The sequence below is a fragment of the Pteronotus mesoamericanus genome, unplaced genomic scaffold (assembly GCF_021234165.1).
Source record: "Pteronotus mesoamericanus isolate MK-2021 breed Mesoamerican mustached bat unplaced genomic scaffold, CSHL_Meso_final contig_24, whole genome shotgun sequence".
Classification (NCBI taxonomy): Eukaryota; Metazoa; Chordata; class Mammalia; order Chiroptera; family Mormoopidae; genus Pteronotus; species Pteronotus mesoamericanus.
In genome coordinates, this window is record NW_026555100.1 from 24,476,151 (window position 1) to 24,497,573 (window position 21,423).

Consider the following 21,423-nt stretch of genomic DNA (forward strand, 5'->3'; position numbering starts at 1 on the left):
TTCTCAGTGGTCAAAACAGGCCTCCCAGCCCCTTCCCAAGAGCATCTTAGATAGGAAGTGATAAGGATAAACATTTGGCGCTGGTAGCAATGTCAATGACAGATGTCTAAGTGGGAAAAGCGAAACAAAAAACAACTGTCCAGAGGTAGTTTGTGAACAGAGGAAAGATGGGACCAGAACTTTGTGCGGTGGGGAGTCGTGGGTGGGGGGGTGCAAGGCTAGCTCCTTCTTAGTAGTGCCCCATGTGAAGGAAGGGGGATTTTGAGGCCTAGAGTGGAAGCAGGCGAACACCCCTCTGTCTTTCTTCCTCTGCCCCAAGGGGGACTGTCCAGCCTAGTGCAGGGACTAGGCAAGGCAGGGGAGAAAGTGTAGTGGGTATGAGCTGCTCCTGCTGAGATTCAGGTTGGTCAGGGCATCTTGAGTCAGAGAAAAGTTGGACGCCTTAAAGGTTAGGGGTACCCAGTCAGCAATGTCCCTACCTCTGAGGGAGAGGGAATGCAGCAGCAAGTACAGGGTATGGCTAAACGGGAAGTAAGCTTTGCTGGAGGAGGGCAAGTGAATGCACGTGGATGGTTGAAATGGGTCGCTGGGAACTCCGACCACAGAAAGACTGCTCCCCACTTGGGCCACTGGGGCCCTGCAGCAACTGGTGTGCTGGGTAGTGTGGTGGTACTGGTGGGTACAGGGGTAGGGGGTAGAAGGTAGAAGGGTGGTGGTGACTGTGGGGCAGTTGGAGCAAAAATGTCCAGTCCCAGAAGGAAATTCTTCTGCAGTATAGTCACTACTCTTGCTCTGAGGACTCCTGCACGATGCCCTCTTCTTCCTTCTCCAGTTTTTTGAGTCTGCCCCTTTGTTTCCTCCCTGGAGTCATGGTGGTTTTCCAGGTCTTGACAGTGCCCTTGTTTTTGCTCCCCTTTGGTCATCCCCAAGGTCTCTTAGGTTTTGGCACTTCCCTGGGCTCCTTCAGAGGCTGCTTGTGAGGCCTGCTCTGGCATCGCTTCTCAGTGCCATCCTTTTCTTGCTTGAAGGCCAAGCGTTGGCTTGACTTGGATCTCAACTCACTCATCATCTATCTACACGGCAGGTGGAGCAGTGATGGCTGGGGTGCGCAAGCTCTGCCGGCCGCTGGGCTGCAACGTGCGCTCGGACTGCTGAGAGCGATGCTGCTGGGCACTGCAGAGCGATGGGGTGCTGTGGCTCCATCACAGCTAGTAGCAAATGCACATCCCTTAGTCAAGCCGTGCCAGCACCAGAAATAGCCCAAGAGCCTAGAGTCTCAATTAGAGAAGCACAAACCAGTCTCTGGGGCATTTTTAAAAAGCTGTGGCTTGTCTTTTATGCCTTTAATTATACAGAAGCTTACATCTCTTACATAGCCATGTTTGTCGTTTCATTATAGCTTCTGAGTGCTGTATTTTGCCCAGGAATTCTCTCTTACCCCAACATTATTATATCTTCCTATGTCTTCCTTTACTTAATTTTTTTAATGTTTAAATCTCTAATTCATATGAAATATTTTTGAGGTTCCAAAAACTGACCAGATGTCAGAATAATGTAATAGATGCATCAGAGCCATAGCTCATCATAAAAGGTTATTTATTTGTCAAAACTCCCTGTTTTGCAGGTGGGACAATTGAGACCCAAAGAACCTAGAATGATTTTTCTAACTAGTGGCAGATTCAGGTTTCATAGCCTCAGTTATCTTATGCTTTTTCGCCCTGTATTAATACTTCTAAGAGTTTTTGGTGAACTTTTTTCTAGTCAGCTCCCATCCAGTTAAACAATATACCATGTAGACTGACTTTCATAGTTTCATAACTAGAATTTTGAGTGTGAGAATCTGTGATCTTCCATCAAATATAAATGGTATTTAAAAGCCACTATATTATATTGGATATTAGGGTTATAAACCCTTTCACTTATATAAGCAACCTTTTTAATGGCTTTTTTGTATATTCCCAAATAAATATTTTTTTGTACTATGTACTGCAAACTCAAAGCTAGTGCAAAAAGCATGTAAGATCAATTTTTTTTTTTTTTTTTGCTCCATTTTCCTTGGAAAAGAAAGGCAATGAAGTTAAAGAAAAATTAAAGCAATGGAGTCAAACCCTTGCAGTTGACTTCTTTGCTCTCTGTGTAACATTAAATACCACCTACTTGCCCTTAAATGAAGAGCAGTATTTTTATTTGGTGCTAACAGAGGCTACCTTTTGTAGCCTAAGTATTTATTCCCTTATCCCTTCTCTTCAAAACCCGTATGCAACTAAAAGTAATGTAATCAGCTGTTAAGCAATGTAAAAATCCCAGGTACCTTATTCTGAAATCCAAGGCCTGATTGGGCAGCCAAGGTTGAAAAACACATGTTGTTATAAGCCTCTCTCCTTCAGTGTATGATTTTTGTTTTGTTTTGTTTAACCCTTTGTTGACCCTTCTTGACTCTTTGTTTCATCTTCCTTCGTACCCCTTACTTACTCTGACCTTTCTTCCCTTTCTACCTTCTGCACTCTTCTGCCATTTCATAACCTTCTCTGTACTTGCTTTTTTTTTAATAGTTATGATATGAATCGTTGTGTAGCTGTAAGAACTATTCAGGAAATTTAATTTGTCATTCTTCATTTTCAACTTGGAGATTAAAACTTTTTATAATTTTTCCTTCCTCCAGCTCTCTAAAATTAAAGTCAAATTATGTTTTATATACAATAGTAAGTCCTTGAGTTAAACTTTCTGTTGGGTTTGGCAGGCAAGCATGCACTTAACAAATATATTATTTTTAAAAACAGAAAAATAATTACCATTTCATGGAGAAAATTATTTAGTTTCATTTGGCTGAAACTTACACCTCATCATAGTTTCTCCAGAAGTTTCCAGTTCCTTCCCTTTGGATTGTATAGCATAAGTCTTAATTCTTTGATAGCAAGGAAGAAACCAAATAGTCTGCCCTTCAAACTGTGTTTACCCAGTTTATTCAGCTGTACTGTACATGGCATTTTATAGATATTTAGCCTTTGGGAAATTGCAGAAATAGTAACCGACAAATTTTACCTTTTTTCCCCCCCAGATTTAATCCAGGTAGCTTTTTTCACTTGTTCATTTGACCTGGCAATTAAAGGTGTTAAATCTCCTTGGTGTGATGTTTTTGACACAGATGATGCAAAAGTAAGTATTAATTTTGCAGTTTCTTTGCCTTTTTCAGATGATTTTTTTTTGTGCTGTTGTTACTTGAAGTAGTTTCTCAAAAAAATTAGCAGAATAGAGAATACTAACTGTCTTTGACTAACTCATAATTTTTCATACCTAAAGAGATTGCTTTTTCAGATAGGGCCCACCTACTTATAACTGGTTTGGGTTCATAAAATTCTGGAAAACATTTTTCCATTGTGATTTGCTTTCTAGGTCTACCCAGTTAAAAACCTGTTTAACCAAACATCAGACTTTATTCCTGGAAAGGATTATATAGCTGATACCATTTAAATTCTTTTTTTATAGGATGCCAAGGCTCAGAGAACATGAATGTTTTTTCAAATACCTATTTCTTTTATAACAGTTTTCATGATAAATTGAGCTCTGTTCCACCTGATGATGGTAGTAATTCACCTACATTTTGTCCATCTACTTCATATTTTTTCCCTTCATTCATATACTTTCTTTGTAGACTTTTAGACTGCAGAAAGAGAAGGGCAGATAGGCCTCTGGTGACTTTGAGAGAGGCAAATTGTTGTCATTTCTGGGATGTTGGAAGCCAGACAGGTGAGGTAGGAGACAGTTAAGTTTTAAGTATTGCGGATTGCGGCATTGGACAGAATTCTGGTGGATGAAAGTAGGATATGTTTTATATGTATGGATCATTCAGCTGTATGAACTTTTGAAACCTTAGTCATTCCTCGTATACATATGAAACCTTCAGTATTCCATATGAAAATACGTTAAGTTCAAAATTTAACTTTAATTTTTAAAAAGCAGTGTAGTATTTGTAGGCCTTTCAGGTGAGAGCTAATGTACATTTGAAGGTAAGTGAGTGCTTTATTTTGTTCCTCAAAGGCTTAAGTGACCAGCAAGGAGATTAAAGGTGGTGGTGTTCCAGTACGGGACTAAGGCTTAGTGGGTGGATTGGAAGAAGGGGAAAGGGCCCTCAATGGATGGTTGCTCAAGGATGCTGAGCACCAGTAGTAATAGGTGTATTGTATTTCCCCTCTGTGCTCTGGAATTTCCTGATGGTCTGCTTTTTCTTTGTCTCAGGTACTCAATATCCTTCTTTTCTCTTAACTGTCCATTAACTTAATCACCTCAGAAACTTTCTGGTGTACCCTCCTTTGATATGCCCTATGCTTAGGATGATCATAAAATTTATTTTTTAAATTGTGATATTTTTAAAGTAAAATGAACCCTCACCAGTGTGGTTCAGTTGGTTGGGGGTCATCTCCCAAAGCAAAAGGTCACCAGTTCAGTTCCCCATTTGGGCACATGCCTGGGTTGTGGGTTCAGTCTCCGGTTGGGGCACATATGAGAGGCAACCAATCAGTGTTTCTTTCTTGCATCAATGTTTATCTCCTTTTTCTCTCTCCCTTTTCTTCTCTCTAAAAATAAATAAAGAAAATCTTTTTTAAAAATAAAGTGAAATGAGCATCATTAGTAAGTATGCTAGTATAGGTATAAACTGGGAGTTATGGTCACCATTCACATTTGTCAAAATACCTCACCTCCCTTTTTTCCCTACTCAGATTGCTCAGTGGAAGAAAGCCAATAAACAGAATTGAAGTAATTTTCAGTATTGTGTAAATGACTGATGGGTGTTCGCAAAAAGGAAATTTGCCTTTTAACATAAGAACAACATATTTGCCCAAGTTACTGTAGCTGTAGGACTATCTGGCATGTGCTCACCTGGCCTCCTGCTCTCTGCCCATTTCTTATTTTGAATGGCTCTATCCATGTGGTCCCTTACTTCTAAAAACTGACAACTTGTGTGTCTGAGTTTTTACTTATGATTAGATTGGGGTTTAAACATTTATAAATTTTTTATTTCTCAATTACTGTTGACATGCAATATTAAATTAGTTTCAGTTGTACAACCTAGTGATTAGACATTTCTGTAACTTACAAAGTGATCACCTTGATAAATCTAGTCCCCACCTGGCACCATACATTGTTATTGCAATACTATTGACTGTTTTCCCTATGCTCTACATCCCCATGACTGTTTTGTAGCTACCAGTTCCTGCTTCTTAATCCCTTCACCTTTATCACCCCGCCCAGAAGGGGAAGGGCTCAACAAAGAAACAATGGCTTCTGCCAGCACTTCTGCCTGGGAGAAAGCTGTCCCTCCGACCCTCACCAGGAAGCTAGACAATTCAGTTCCTCCTCTATGTTCCTGGTACCTTTCTAGCTGCTATTTTATTGCTGAGAGAATTCTCAGAGAGAATTAGTCTGATTAAGTCTGTGGGACAGTCTTTAAGAGGAACACATCAAACTTCAAGTAGCCCTCTGCGTCATTCAGGCACAATCTCTGCTGGTTTTTACAGCCAGACGTTATGGGGTCCTCTCCTTCTGGCACTGGAACCCTGGGCTGGGCACCTAGTGTGGGCCTGGACTCCTTGTTCCTCAAGGAACTTCACAGCCAAGGTACCCTTCCAATTGTCAACTGCAGCACATGGGTATGGTGAGTATGGGACAGGCTAATTCCAAGTCTCTACTCCTCTTACCAGTCAGTTGCATTGTGGCTTCTGTGTATCTTTAGGTGTAGGACTTATGCTCAGCTAGACTTCAGTCAGTTCTCAATGACAGTTGTTCTGTAGTTTCATTGTAATTTTGATGGGGTCGTGGGAAGATATGAGTACCGCAGTTACCTACTTCACCATATTTACTAGAAACTGGGGTTTATACATTTTTGACAAGAATACTGTAGCCCTGGCCAGGTAACTCAGTTAGTTAGAGCATCATCTCATTATACCAAGGTTAAGGGTTCAGTTCTTAGTCAGGGCACATACGAGTATCAACCAATGAATGCATAAGTAAGTGGAACAACAAATCGATGTTTCTCTCTCTTTCTCCCCCCATGCTGTCTCTGTCCCCCCTGTCGCTCTCTCCCTCTTGTCCCCGCTCCTTTCTACCTCTCTTCCTCTCCCCCTTACTCTCTCAAATCAATAAATAAAATTTAAGAAAATTAAAAATACTATATAAGTGATGTATCTGCCTCAGTGCATCACATCAGAAGGAATGATGTCAGTTTGTCACATCATTGACGATAATATGTTTAATTATTTGATTAAAGTTATGCCTGCCAGATTTCTGCATTGTGGAGGTACCTTTTCCTCTGTAAATAAAGAACTCATTTAATTGATCATGACTTGAAAATTTGAAATACATGTTTATTAAATTAATTGCATATGAGTTTCCTTTTTCTTCTATATAAAAAGCAAATAAGTTAGTCTTCATTTAAAAATAGAAAGTTCTCTGATTTACATATTTCTGAAATATTTACAGATTAAATAAAATGGTGTCTAGAATTTGCTTTCAGAATAATCCAGTGGTGGTGGTAGGGGTATAACTGAAACAGAAGTGGTCAAATGACAATTATTGTTGAAATTGGATGGTGAGTACACAGGGGTTTATTACACTACTGTCCTCTTTTTTATATGTTTCAAATTCTTTATTAAAATTTTTTAAAGTAAAAATGAATAGACATGACATTCTGAGAATTATGGAGATTATTAGGTATCCAAGACTTTGTGAAATGCTGGACTATGTATGCCTTCATTCAGCAAATATGCTTTAGTGCCTGCTTTGTGCTAGGTACTTGGTTGAACTGAAGCTACTACCATTAGGTAGGCATCATCCTCAAAGAATGCCACAAGGAGTGAAAGACTCAAATAAACGATTGCAAGACAGTGGGATGGCTATAATAGAAATATACATGGTATAGTAATATATAAAGGAGGCAGTTGATTTAATGGTAGGTAAATACAAAAGAAATGACTCATGAACTAATTTTCTGTGAGATAATTTTTTGCAACTTTGTGTGTATCTTTTACTGTAATGAGTATATCTAGATTTCCTGTATTTTCTGGAGTCAATTTTGGTATTTAATATTTTCTTATAAAAGTCATTCATATCATCTGGGTTTTCAGAATTATTTGTAGAGCTTTGTAAATTTTATCTCATGTTTAAAAAAATATTTTCCCTCTGTTTCTGAGATTACTTCTCCATTATTACTTACATGTATGTTTGGGCTTCTACAGTTTCTTCATTAGTTTAGTTTATTACATTAGCTTACTAATTATTTTTTTAAAAACTTAATTTTATTTTTGAATTTTATATAATAATATATAATTTACATTTATAATATACTCAATATGTATTTTTCTGTACCTAGTTTTTGTTCAACATTATGCTTTTAAGATTATCTGTAATGCTGCTGCATATAACTATACAGTCATTTACTGCTTAATGGCAGGAATATACTTCACTAATAAGAAATGCGTCATTAGGTGAGTGTGGTGTTGTGTGAACATCACAGAGTGCACTTACACAAACCTGGATGGTATAACCAACTACACCCCTAGGCTGCTTGGTGTAGAATGTTGCTCCTAGGCTATAAGCCTGTATAGCCTGTTCTGCACTCTCAAACACCAGAGAAAATGATGTAATCAGAGACCTGTAAACATGAGGTATATTAGGTTACTGCCAGCGTCATACAGCATACTGTTTTATAGCAAGCTTTTTTAATAAGTACACTGTAAAATAATAAAAAGTATATTAAATATATCTGCCAGTAGGATAGTCATTTATTATTATTGTCAAGTATTGTGTGGTACATAATTGAATGTGCTGTACATTTATGTGATTGGCAGCGCAGTAGGTTTGTTTACACCAGCGTCACCTTAAACACATGAATAATGCATTGCATTGTGATGTTATAATGACTACAATGTTACTAGGCAATAGAAATTTTTCATTATAGTCACATGGAATCACTGATATATATGTAATCTGTTGTTGACTTAAACGTTATGCAGTGCATAATTGTAGTTCACTTTCATTGTTGTATAGTATTCTCTTGTATGAATTATTGGTTTTTAAATCCATTATCTTGTTTGTAGACATTTAGGTTGTTTTCACTTTAGGGCTATTTTGTTCCATTTTCTGTTTGTTTATGTGAGAAAGGCATGACTAGAATCAATTATTTCATTATGACAGATGATAACATCCTTTTTAGTATACTGCTAAATTTTATTCAGTTATGTTTCACTTCAAATTCATTAAATCATGTTTATAGTGAGGTTGGTTTATAGCAGTTGCTATCATTTGTGAGTGATACTACTGACCTGGCCCTATTTCTTTCCCTTTGCGGGGGTTAGAAAGGTAAGGGGGAATTTTTGTTTGTAATAATGACTAAGAATCACTGTTGGCATTTAGGGGGTGAGAGTATGGGGTGCTAACTCTCTTGCAGTGCAGTGGTCTGAATTTTCTCCTCTCATCCCTTTTTCTTTGGGCTTTCTTTTTCCAGTTTTGGTAATAGGCTTCTATTAGCCACCTAAAATGAGTTAAGCAGCTCCCCATCTTTTTCTGTGTTCTGGAATAATTTAAATATTTGCAACTAACTTCCTTGAAGGCTTGGTAGAACTCATGGTTAAAACCAACTATGCTTGGTATGTTTCAGGTAGACCTTTGACTCTATTTTGTATAGTCAGTTTAGGTAACTTATACTTTTCTAGAAAAACCGCCCATTTCATTCACATACATTTTCAAGTCTTTCTGATATATAAAGTTTTAACGGTATGCAGATATGTTTTTTTTTTAAATCTCCAGTTATAGTCCCTTTTTCATTTCTGATACCATTTTCATTTCTTGAATAAACTTAATAGAGCTTTGTTTTTAATTTCTTTTTTTCCTTTTTGAAAATGTTTGCTTTGGACTTTTATGCCAACTTCTTGAATTAATTGCCTCTTTAAGTGCTTTTAAACTTACGGCTTGTACTTAGTTTTTCTAGGGACTCTTGGGAAGAATGGCTCATAACTACTACATAGGCTTCTCATGTACCCCTATTGGGTTACAGGTTTTAGTTCTCTAGTTTTGGTGTTTATCTGATCAAATGACACTTGAGTAAAAAGTTTAACATTGAGATAAAAGCTCCCTTAATCACCTACTCCATTTCAAGGCCACTCTACAGAGATTCATCACTGCTTTCAGTTTTATTTGTACCTTTCAACCTTTTTTTACGCTATTTATAATGTGTATCATTCTTAGAAATGTAAACTACGTAGTGTCTCTGTGTCAGTACTAGTATATCTACAATTTAACTTTTAATAACTGCATAGTATTCCATAGTATGTATATACTATAGTTTATTTAATCACATACCTATATAATGATACTTAGGCATTTTCAGTAATTTTTTTAATCATATAAACAGTGCTGCTTTAAGACATTTTTGTACATTCTCTTGTGTTCCTCTGCAAATATTACTTTATTAGAAATGGAATTAAATGGGCCTTAGAGATGTGTGTTTTTATGGATTTTGCCAATTTGTCCTTTAGAATATCTACACCAATAAACATTCTTTTCAGCAGCACCAGTTTTCCATATCCTTGGTCTACCTTTATTCCTTTTTGTTTTTGCCAAACTGATACATGAACCAAAGCAATTCATTTTCTATCTGATTTCTACCTTCTTAATGTAATTTTAGAAGAAAGGGGCACATGTCTTTAATAACCTATTGTTCTGAACTGTCACAAATGCTGGGATTTTGGTGTTTCTTTTTTGTTTGTGTTTTAATCCTCACCTGAGGGCATGCTTATTGATTTTAGAGAGGGAGAAGGGAGGGAAAGAGAGAGGGAGAGAAACATCAATGTGAGAGAGAAACATCAATCAATTGGTTGCCTCTCATATGTGCCCTGAATGGGAACTGAACCTACAACCTAGGTATGTGCACTGACCGAGAATCAAATCTGCAACCTTTTGGGTTATGGGAAGACACTCCAGCCGAGCCACACCAACCAGGATGGATGCTGGATTTTTGGCTGTGAGTCCTAACTTGCTCTTTGCATGCCATCCTCTACATTCCCACAATTGAAATTTGTGTATCAACGTAATATGTCTTTGTGTCATGAATCTTTGGGTCCACTTAGTAAATACTTGAAATGGCAAATGTGAATTAGGAAGTCTGTAACGTGCATAAAAGTGTAATAGTAATGATTTTTGAAATTTTTATTTTTAGGTATTAGAATATTTAAATGATCTGAAACAGTATTGGAAAAGAGGATATGGTTATACTATTAATAGTCGATCCAGCTGCACCCTGTTTCAGGATATTTTTCAGCACTTGGACAAAGCAGTGGAACAGAAAAAAAGGTAAAAACTTAAAAACTTTTTTTTGATGTATATTCTGAGTGCTCAGTTAAGCTCCTGTAAAATGTTTTATAATAGTTGATTTTTAAAAATAGATTTTGCTTGTGTGTTTAAAAATATTGTAATATAATAACTATATTTAGAAAAAATTAGATGACATATGTAAGTAATAAAGCATATAAACCCTCCATTCAACCTGAGAACTAGAATAATATTAATAATTTGAATTTTTATTTATTCCTACACCCTGTAACTACTATCCTCATGTAGTGTGTATTATCTCTTGCCTCTTTAAAAAATAGACTCTAGCTTGTTTGGCTCAATGGAGGCTCTGACTGGTGTGGCTCAGTAGATTGAGCACCGGCCTGTGAACCAAAGGGTCGCTAGTTCAATTCCCAGGGTTGCAGGCCAGGTCCCCCACAGGGGGCACATGTGATACAACCAAACGTTGATGATTCTCTCCCTCTTTTTCTCCCTGGCTTCCAGTCTCTAAAAATAAATAAATAAATAAATCTAAAAAAAATAGTTTTTCATATGAATGTACGTGTGTGCCCAAACAATAATCTTCTGGAACTCATTTCCCCCCCCTCAATATTACATTTACAATATTTATCGTGTTGCATATGCTACCATTTATTCATTTTTAGTGTAGTACAATATTCAATAATGTGCAATATGCAGTAAATAAATACCACAATTTATAATGTCTTCTCTTGTCAGTGAACATTTGAGCAGTTTCTGTTTTTTTGCTGTTACAAATTGTGCAATTATACATGGCTCCTACTATGAATTGCAAAATATTTTCATTTTAAATAAGAGTTTCTCATTGAAAAGCCTTTCTTTAACATTCATAGCTTTCAAGGTTCTTTTTAAAAAAATTTAATAAAATGAACCTTTGATAAAATCTAAACCCCATTTTATTTGACAAATAATACTTCCATGAAAGCTTATACATTTACAGTTGGAGACAAAAGTCATGCTGTAAAGACTGTATCAGAAGGACTGAAGATAGTGTATTAGATTGTGTTTGCAGTATTAATTTTATACACATATGTGTGTGTGTATGTAGAAAGAGCAATTTTTCGTGTTCAATATGATTAGTTTATGGAATTTTCTTGGGTTCAATAGGAGGTAGGAAAGAAAACCAGATTACTTAGTTTTCTATTACCACCTTTGTGGGGGAAAATAGTCAAGACAAGTTTTGTCTTTGAGATAGGCATTAACTTCTTTTCCACTTAATTTTATGAATGGTTTAAAATTCTTGGGCTTTATGAGATAACAGAGCTTTACTATCTGTTCATTGTTCATCCCATTTTGAATAAGGTATGGCAAACTTAAAATTGTGTCAGAATGATTCTTAATTAACTTCTGCAAGGTTCACAATTGCAATTTGGTACCAGACTTAAAGCTTAAGTAAGAAGTCTGTTACTGGTGTTTTAAAATAAGTGTATGTCTGTACACTAAAAACTAGAAAACATCACAAAGAGGAATTACAGATGACCCAAATAAATGCAGAAATATGCTGTTACTATGTATTGGACAACTCGGATGGATCATCTATTGACAGAGTGCAATCCCTATCACCATCCAATTGGTCTCTTTGTAGAAATTGAGAAGCTTATTCTAAAATTGATACAGAAATACAAAGGACCTAGAAGAGCTAAAGCAATTTGGAAAAAGAGCAACAAAAGAATTTATAAATACCTGACTTTAAAAGTTATAAAACTGTAGGTATAGACAAATAGATCAATGGAATAGAATAAACTCAAGAAAAAAAACTCATAAGTCAATTTTTGACAAAGATATCAAGGTAAGTGCATTGGAGAAAAGGGTAGTCTTTTCAACAAATGGTGCTGAAATAATTGGATATTCATACATTAGAAAATGACATATAGATCCTTACTTCACACTATACACAAAAATGGATCATAGATTTAAATGTAAAATGTAAAATTGGAGAACTTCTAGAAGAAAATGTAAGACCTGTGACCTAAGTATGACCTAAAATTATGAAGTTCTTAAAAGAGTAAGTCTTTATGATCTTGGATTAGGCAAAGATTTCTTAGATACACCATCAAAAGCATGGCCTATGAAAAAAATGATAAAGTAGACTTCTTCAAAATTTAAAGTCTTTGTGCTTCAAATGGCACTTCTAAAAATGAGAAAGCAAGCAATAGACTTGGAGAAAATACTTCTAAGGCGCACGTGTGCGTGCGTGCGTACGTGTGTGTGTGTGTGTGTGTGTGTGCACGTGTATGATTTTAATCCAGCCTATACAGACAAGTTACATCTCACTAATAGACATTGCAATTTGAAAAGGCAAAACATTTGAACAGACAGTTCACTAAATAAGATGTATGGATATCAAATAAGCACATGAAAAGATGTTCAACATCATTAGCTATTAAAACCACACTGAAATACTACTAATATATCTCCTAAACTGGCTGTAAAATAATAGAAAAAAATATATATTGATCTCTGCCCCAGATTCCTGACATAGGCCTCCTGAAACCCTTGTTTACCTGGTTGATAAGAATGTCTTTTGTTCTAATAATGCAACTCCCAGTTAATTCCTGAACGGCTCTAGGATAAGGGCTTGCAAGAAAGAACAAGTCATGATTAGAAATTCGAAATTTTTAGCCTCATTCTCTTGAGAAGGGAGAAGGGCTGGAAATGGAGTTTATGATCAATCATGACTAAATGATGAAGCCACAATAAAAATTCAAAAAGTAAGGGGTTCTGAGAGATTCTGGGTTGCCGAGAGAGTGGTATGCCTGGAGAGGGCATGGAAGTTCTGTGCCTTTTCCCACATATCTTACCCTTTGTATATCACCCGTCCTTAATTGAACCTAAGAATGGGGTTGTGGGAACCGTTGATTTGTAGCCAAATTGGACAGGAGTCATGGGTAACTTGGGGACCTACTTCTTATAGTTAACACTGGATGTAGGGGGAGTCTCGTGAGACTGAGCCCTTAATCTGTGGGATTTGACTCTATCTCCAGTATCAGAACTGAGTTAAGTTGTAGGTGGTGGCACAGAGAATTGCTTGGTATGGGAAAAAATCCAGAAATGTTGGGAGTTGTGGTAGTGTGAGAGTAAAGAAGAAGCAGGAGGAAAAGACTGGGCGTTTTTATTATAGACTGGGTAAAATTTTTAAAACAGATTGCCCTAAGCGTTGGTGAGATTTGGGGAAACTGGAAACCTTACACATTTTACTGGGAATTGAAATTTGTACAGCCACTTTGGAAAAGTTTGGCAGCTTCTTAAAAAGTTTATATGATTTAGCAAATCCAGTCCTAAGTACCTAAAAGAAGTGAAAATATATATCTATACAGGATTCTCTGGGAATGTTTACAGCAATATTAGTCATGATAGCCAAAAACTGTAAACATTTCAAATATCCATCAACTAATTGATAAATGCATATACACATTGTAGTAGTCCATGTAATGGACTACCACTCAGCAGTAAAAAAGAATTAACTGTTGATTGGTACAACAAAATGAATGACTTCAAAAACATTGTATTAACTGACTGACATAAGATAATATATTGAGTAATTCTGTTTATTGGAAATTTCGAGAAAAGGCAGGCCTCTTTACATGTGGAAGTAGATCAGTGGTTGCCTGGATCTGGACATGGGAGCAGAAATTGACTGGAAAAGGATCCAAGGCAGCTTTTTAGGGTGACAGAATCATTCCCAAGCCGGATTGTGAAGATTACATACACAACTGTTAGTTGGACTAAATAAAATTAATCTAGCTTAATTAAAATAGATTAATTTTATGGTTGTTACATTAGTCATGAATAAAACCTTGAAAACAATATGGTTATTTAATAAAAGGAAAAGAGGAAGAAAGGAATGAAATAATAGTGTGATAAAAGTGGACGTAATTTTTAAGGAATTTACTAATTCAAAAAAATGGAATCTTTTCTTAGGGTTTTTTAATAAGATGACCCCAAAATGCTTACGACATGTGTTAAAAATGTTTTATTTTTTTTTAAAATTAGGGCTCTTGTAGTCCCATAGAGCCATTAATTTTTTTTAAGACTATTTTTTAGAGCACTTTTGAGTTCACAGTATAATTGAGTGAGATATCTAATATATCTCTTTACCCCACATATACAGATCCTTCCCCACTATCAAAATTTCATACCAGAATTAATGTTTTAAAAGTAGTTTTGTTGAGAAATATAGTTAACCCATTTAAAGTGTACAGTTCAGTGGGTTTTAGTATATTCACAGAGTTGTGCAACCATCACCACTATTTAATTTTAGAACATTTTCATTACATGAAAAAGAAACCCAATGCCCATTAGCAGTCCCTTTCCATTTATCCTAAGCCCTCTCAGTGCTAGGCAATGACTAGTCTACTTTGTTTCTCTACGGATTTGCCTTTTCTGAACATTTCTTATAAATGGAATCATATAGTATGTGGTTCTTTGTGGCTGTCTTCTTTGCCTTAGCGTAATATTTTCAAGGTTTCTCCACCTTGTAGCATGTATCAGTATTTCATTTTTTATGGCTGAATAATGTTCCAGTGTATAAATATACCATATTTTGTTTATCCATTAGTTGATAGGCATTAGTTGTTACAGTGTGAGAGGGAAGTGGGGGTAATGGGGAGAAGAGGGGGAAGGGTGAAATCAAGAAACATGTAGAAAGGACCCATGGACAGAGCCAAAGTGGGGAAGGATTGAGGCGGGGAGGTAGGAGAGAGGAGGCAGGGAAAAGTGGTGGCGGGAAAAATGGAGACAAGTATATTTGAACAATAAGATTAAAAATAAATAAATAGGAAAAAAATTTTTAGATCCATACAGTTTAACTTCCCTGTTGGATTTAGTATCATTCTGTGTTAAAGTCAACAGATACTAATTGAGTACTTCATTATGTTAGGTAGTAACTGATTGTGTTTTTATATACTTAGAAGTTAATAATAGACCAATTTTCATGCATGGCTTGTGGACAGATGCAATGTGATGTAGTTGGCAGATACTTGGATTTGGGTTCAGTCCTAGTTCTGCTTTATTGATGCTGCAGATTCATCACTTCTAAAAAGTAGACTATCTCACCCGACTGACAGGTTGCTTTTTTAAAAAAAATCAAAATTGGTGAATTTTTGTGCAGCCTTTTTAGTATCAAAGATGGAAGAAGATATACAGCATTTTCAGCATGTTACGCTTTATTATTTCAAGAACGGTAAAAATGCAACTGGAACAGAAAAGATTTGTGCAGTGTATGCAAAAGGTTCTGTGACTGGTCAGATGTGTCAAGTGGTTTGCGTAGTTTCTTGGTACTATTGACATTTTAGCCAAATAATTCTTTGCTCTTGGGCTGTCTTATGCACTGGAAGATGTTTAGCAGCACCCCTGGCCTCTACCCATTAGAAGCCCATAGAAGGAAATAATGGTCATACTTAAAATATCCAAATCAATAAAGTTATTGGTAAAAATGAAAAATGTGTCTTTTATTTTATGGAAAGAAAAAACACAGACGTTTTGGGTAACCCAGTATATGAGTGTTCTTTGGCTAAAATATGTTCTTAATGTCTCTCCTAGACATTCATACACCTCCCCTCATAATTATTCAAACTATAGAAACAAGTTTTTTGTAGGACATACTCTCTTCAAATTTCCGTGGTCTATAGCTTATTAAACTAATTGCCTTTTCATTGGCAAGATGGACAAAAATCTCTTTTCCTTTTGAATGATTACTTTTTTATTGTAAACTGAAAATAAGATTCATTCAACAATATTTTAAACACCTACTATGGTACATGTCACGCAGTGTTTTTAGGAGTTGAATACAGTGGTAAGAAAAAGTCATTGCACTTGTGACTCTTACAATCTAGAGAAAATAAAAATATATATAAAAGCTATGGGTCATTGGTTTAACTGTTTATGTAAGATTATGAAACAGTATAAAAAGTTAGAGGACAGAGAGTTTGACCTTTTAAGACAGGGAATCATTTTGGCCACATCCTCCTTTCCTGAGGAAGGAGAATCAGTAGTGATTTTGAAGAAACTGGAAGGTGCTTTTCAAGGACTTGTTATGTCTGTACTAAAAGGCTGATTAGGGTTTTTTTAAAAAATGTATTTAGTTGAATCAAAATTAAATCTACTTAAATAGGTAAAAGCAAGAAAGTACATTTAGAGACTTCTACCAGATTTCTCTCCAGAAAACAGATTGAAGCCAATTTTATGAGCAGTGCCAAAATTAAGAGTAATTCTGAAGAAAACCAACATATGCTCAGCAAAGAGAGAATACTAGGATTTTAAAAAAATTAATAGACTTTATTTTCTAGAGCAGTAGGTTCAGAACAAAATTGAGTGTAAGTTACAGATTTCCAGATGCCATTCCCTCTTCCAGATACATAGCGCCCACCACCACCACATTAATATCACACAGCAGTGTGGTAGAATAATATTTTAATAGAGTATTTTATTTTTTGTATCTTTTCAGATCTGTTCATCAAAACATTAACCTTTTTCGTCATCACTCTTAAAATCCTTTTTTTTTTTAAATCTGGATTTAGGGTTTGTAAGTGAGTGTGTTTATACATGTATACATATCAACAATATTTTGTCAGTGATATTGTTTGAGGAAATACTTTTCACTTCATTCTAGAGTTCTGAGGCTACTTTTTGCCTTCTTCATCTTTCCACCCTACATTGAGATTATACAAATACATAGGTTGTTATCTTTTTATGTTAACATTAAATCGGACATAATCTTCAGTATTTCTGAATACTTTTCAGCATAATTTTAACTGCATGATTTACTTCACAGAAAAATTGAAGATTGCAAATGTTAATTAACAAGTACCAACATTTTGATTAAATATAACTAGCCTTCCAAATTCAAGGGTCCTTGACTCTTATTAGGCTCTTGACTTTTATTTTCCTTTTTAAACCATTGTTATAGTGATGGGATTAAGATTTAACCAGTAAATTTGTATTTAACCAGCTATTGCTATTTAAGCAGCTGTGATTAGCAGAATTAATATAGTAGAGAAATGAGATATAACTGGATTTTACTCAACTTTTTCTTCCTCATTATCTCTGTTAATACATTTTCATCCTGCTTTTTCAAAGTAAGGTTTATATTCTGGAATATAATATCTTGCCTCATGAAATCTTCTATTTTGTAGGGAATACTCTCAGACACCAAAATTAATACTATTTCTAATTGTCATTAAATAATTCATCATCATCTTCTACCTTTTCACTGGCTTTCGAATCTCTGGTATTTTCAGATTTCACTGAACAAGGGTATGGCTTTTTAAAGTTGTGTAGTTCCATATTTTAACATAAGGTGGCAGCATTGAAATAAATGCATAAAATTGCAATATTTTGGTTAATTAGACCATGGTAATGGGAGAGCTTTGTCACTTAAAGTTCTTAGAAATGTATACAGATTATAAGTCCTCAGAACCTATTCTTGCTTGTCTTTTTGTTAATTTTCTGGAGTCAGTGTTCCACGGAATTTTAACTCATTGTACCAGGAGTCTCTTTCAGTGTTATTGAAAGATAACTGGTGAAATGAGGTAAAAGTTAATATAACTAGCATTTTTACTCCTAATTCAGATTCAAATGTCCAGCTGCCTTCTGGAAAGACACGTTTTTTGACTCTTTGTGGACTGTAGGTCTGTGATACCTGGAAATTTGTTTATTTCACTGCTCTCCCCCTCAGTGCCTAAGAACAAGCATGGGATGCATGTGGTGCTCAGTATATGTATTGAAGGAATATCCACAATCCTTTTTCTTCTGTAGTTTTTATTTTAGTCAGTGCCGCCATCATCCTTCCAGATATCCAAGCCACGAACCTGTACATCATTTCTTACTGTCTCTCTCATCTTCTACATCTACTTATATTGTGGGGGGTTTTTTGTTCAGTTTCCAGTTTTATTTCAGTGCACTCCACTTTTCTTCACCCACACTGCTACCAGCTCACTCATGTTAGCTAGCATCTTCTCTCTCCTAGATTGGCACCTCCCTAAATGCTTTCCTGATTTCACTGTTACTCCCATTCCACTCCAGGAAGCTAATGCAGGCAATAAAGGGATACAAAAGGTGAATACATTTAATATATTGTCTCAAAGGACTCATGTTTAGTTCGGAGGATATATGTGAAACAGCACTAAAACAAAAAAGTGCTGAAGAAGAGTTAATTTGAACTGTGGAGTTTGGTAAAGGCTTTATGGGAGAGAGGAGTCTTTGAAATTGGTTAGTGAAAACTTCCTTCAGTAACCTCAGCATATCAGCCCTTAATACTTGTTTTGATTTTTTTTAAACAGCTTTATTAAGGTATAGTTGATGTAAACAGGGCATATTTAAAGTATACAATTTATTGAGTTTTTATATATGTACCCAAGCTATTGTCACCACAATTAAAATAATGAAATATCCATCAAATGCAAAAATCTCTGTGAGTCTTTGTAACCTACTTTCCACCCCCACCCCCATTCCAACCCTGGGCAACCACTGATCTGCTTTCTGACACTATAAATTAATTTGTGTTTTCTAGAATTTTATATAATGGAACCATATAATACGTACATCTTCTTGGTTTGGCTTCTTTCACTCATCTTGATGGTTATGAGATTTAGTCATGCTGTTGTGGGAATCAGTAGTTCATTCCTTTTTAAGGCCGAGCACTATTTTTTATGGATACACCACAATTTGATTCTCCATTCCCTTCATGATGGACATTTGGGTTGTTTTCCAGTTTGAGGCTGTTACAAATAAAACTGTGAACATTTGTAGCCTTAATATGGACATATACATATCATTTCTCTTAGATAATACCTAGAGAGATGGATTAGCTGAGCCATATGTAGGTGTATGTTTAACTTTTTAAGAAACTGCCAAACTCTTCCCATCAGTGTACGAGAGTTCTAGTTATTCTTCATCCTAGCCAACACTTTGTATAGTAGGTCTTTTTTAATGGTAGCCATTATAAGGGTGTTTAGTAGTACCTCATTTGCTTTTAGTTTGCATTTCCTGAAAATCTAGTGATATTGAGCAGCTTTTCATGTACTTATTTACCATCTGTATGTTTACTTCGAAGTTTCTGTTCGAATCTGCCATTTTTTAATTAGGTTGTTTATCATCTTGTTGTGAGAGTTCTTTATATATTCTAGGCACAATTCCTTTGTAAGCTTTATGCTTTACAAATATATTCTCATAGTTTTGTGGTTTGCTCTTTTGTTTTAGAATGATGTCTTTTATGGGCTGATTTTGCCCCACTATTGAGGCAGTTTTTCCCGAGCATCTATTTAGTACTCAGCCTATTTGGAGGTTTTCCAGGTTTGACTTGTGGGAACACAAACTCTTCCTGGCCGTGTGTTAGCTTTGGGAATGTTTTCAGCTGTTCCTTTTTAATGTTTTTTTTTTCTTCCCCCTGGGTAAGGATAGTTTTCTCACATGCATGTGCTGGTCATTACTAGCTGAAAACTTGAGGGAAGTCCCTAGAGATGTCTTCTCTGGTACTCTGTCCTGAGAATTCCAGCTAAATTCTCGATCTGTCTCATCTACTCAGGAAAATTGCCATGCTCTGTTTGGGCTCCGCTTACCGGTGCTGCAGCCTGGAATCTCTGGGCAGCAATCTGACACTTGTAGAGGTTCACCTCATTTGCTTTCCTTTGCGCTTACTCTGACTGTTGTTAAATGTGTGAAAATTGCTGTTTCATATATTTTGTCTGGCTTTATAGTAGTTCAAGACAGAAAAGTAAATCCAGTCCCAGTTATTCCATCTTGAATGGAAGCAGAAGTTATATGTATGTTTGCTTGAGAAAAAAACCTTTATGCTTGAGTCATTCTAGCTCTACATCTGTGTCAAGATGTCAGACATGCTTTTCCAGATGCCTCATTGAAGCTGATATTTCAATCAGATGTATAAGAAGATTAAAAATGTTTTTCCTGGTAATTTTCTTCCCAAAGCATCGCATATCTTTTGCAGTTCATGTTGCTTATTTGTGCACTTAAATAAATGTGGGGATTATATGGATCTTATTTAAAAACACACTTTGTGTAACATTAATTGAGTGTGAGCACAGGAATTAAGAGCTTAGAAAGGTGAGCACATTTAGGGGAAAAACACGCAATTATTGGTTGTTTTTCTGGTTAAGCTTTATGAAGTACCTTTTGGGGATGTTTTACATACTTTGAACATACACGTAGTCATCAACCCTTATTTAACAACATAATTTTAGATTTCAAATTAAATTTCATTTTTAATTGAAGATTTAACAAAATCTTCTTACCAACTTATGTAAGTAAAAGAGGGCTGTAATTTTGGAAAACTGGGTTCTTATCTTGCTAGATACGATTAGGCAATTTACTTGTCTTTTACTTTTGTTTTTACACGAGAGGGTTTGCCCTGATCCATGTGGCTCAGATGGTTGGGTGTCGTTTCACAAAGTGAAACGTTGTTGGTTCGATTCCCAGTCAGGGCACATGCCTGGGTCGCAGGTTCAGTCCCCAGTCCCTCATCAGGGCACATGCAAGAGACAACCAATCAATGTTACTTTCTCACCCTCAATAATGTTTCTCTCATTCTCTTCCTCCCTTCTCTTCCCTCTATTAAATAGGTAAGTAAAATCTTTTAAAAAATAATAAAATGAGAGGGTTTGACCAGATCTCAACGCTAAAACATTGATTCCAACTGTGTATTTCTATATATACATTCATATAGATTATTCATTTGTTTTCCAATATTTGTATTCATACTTTAAATTTTCTAGGTTGTTTTTTTGTTTGCTTTTTACAGCTAAAATATACCTTTTTAAAAGTGATTCTGTCACTTCTCAGACGATGTGACATACCAAGTTTAATGCATTTTTATCAGAGGGAAAGAGTAGAGTTGAAGGTGTCCTATTCCTTGCCTTTGTATTCCTTGTTCTTTGGGAGATTATTCTGCTAAGAGTTTTACAAAAGGTATAATCATTGCAAGTGGGGAATATCAGTTACTTGAGAAATGTAACCAATAGAAGTCCATATTTATTGATGGATGAGACCATGGAGTCAGAATATAGAAGAAACAGGAAGATTGGAGACAAATAGGAAAGTTCAAAGCAA

General features: G+C 35.8%; 1 protein-coding gene across 2 annotated transcripts in view; it reads left to right on the forward strand.

The window, feature by feature from the left end:
- MINPP1 (multiple inositol-polyphosphate phosphatase 1) overlaps positions 1–21,423 on the forward strand; it is a 44,173-nt gene that overhangs the window by 14,785 nt on the left and 7,965 nt on the right. For both annotated transcript variants that reach the window (XM_054572800.1, XM_054572801.1), the window contains exons 3-4: positions 3,059–3,156; positions 10,211–10,344. In XM_054572800.1, the coding sequence (XP_054428775.1) occupies positions 3,059–3,156; positions 10,211–10,344 (232 nt within the window). The remainder of the gene's footprint in view (positions 1–3,058; positions 3,157–10,210; positions 10,345–21,423) is intronic.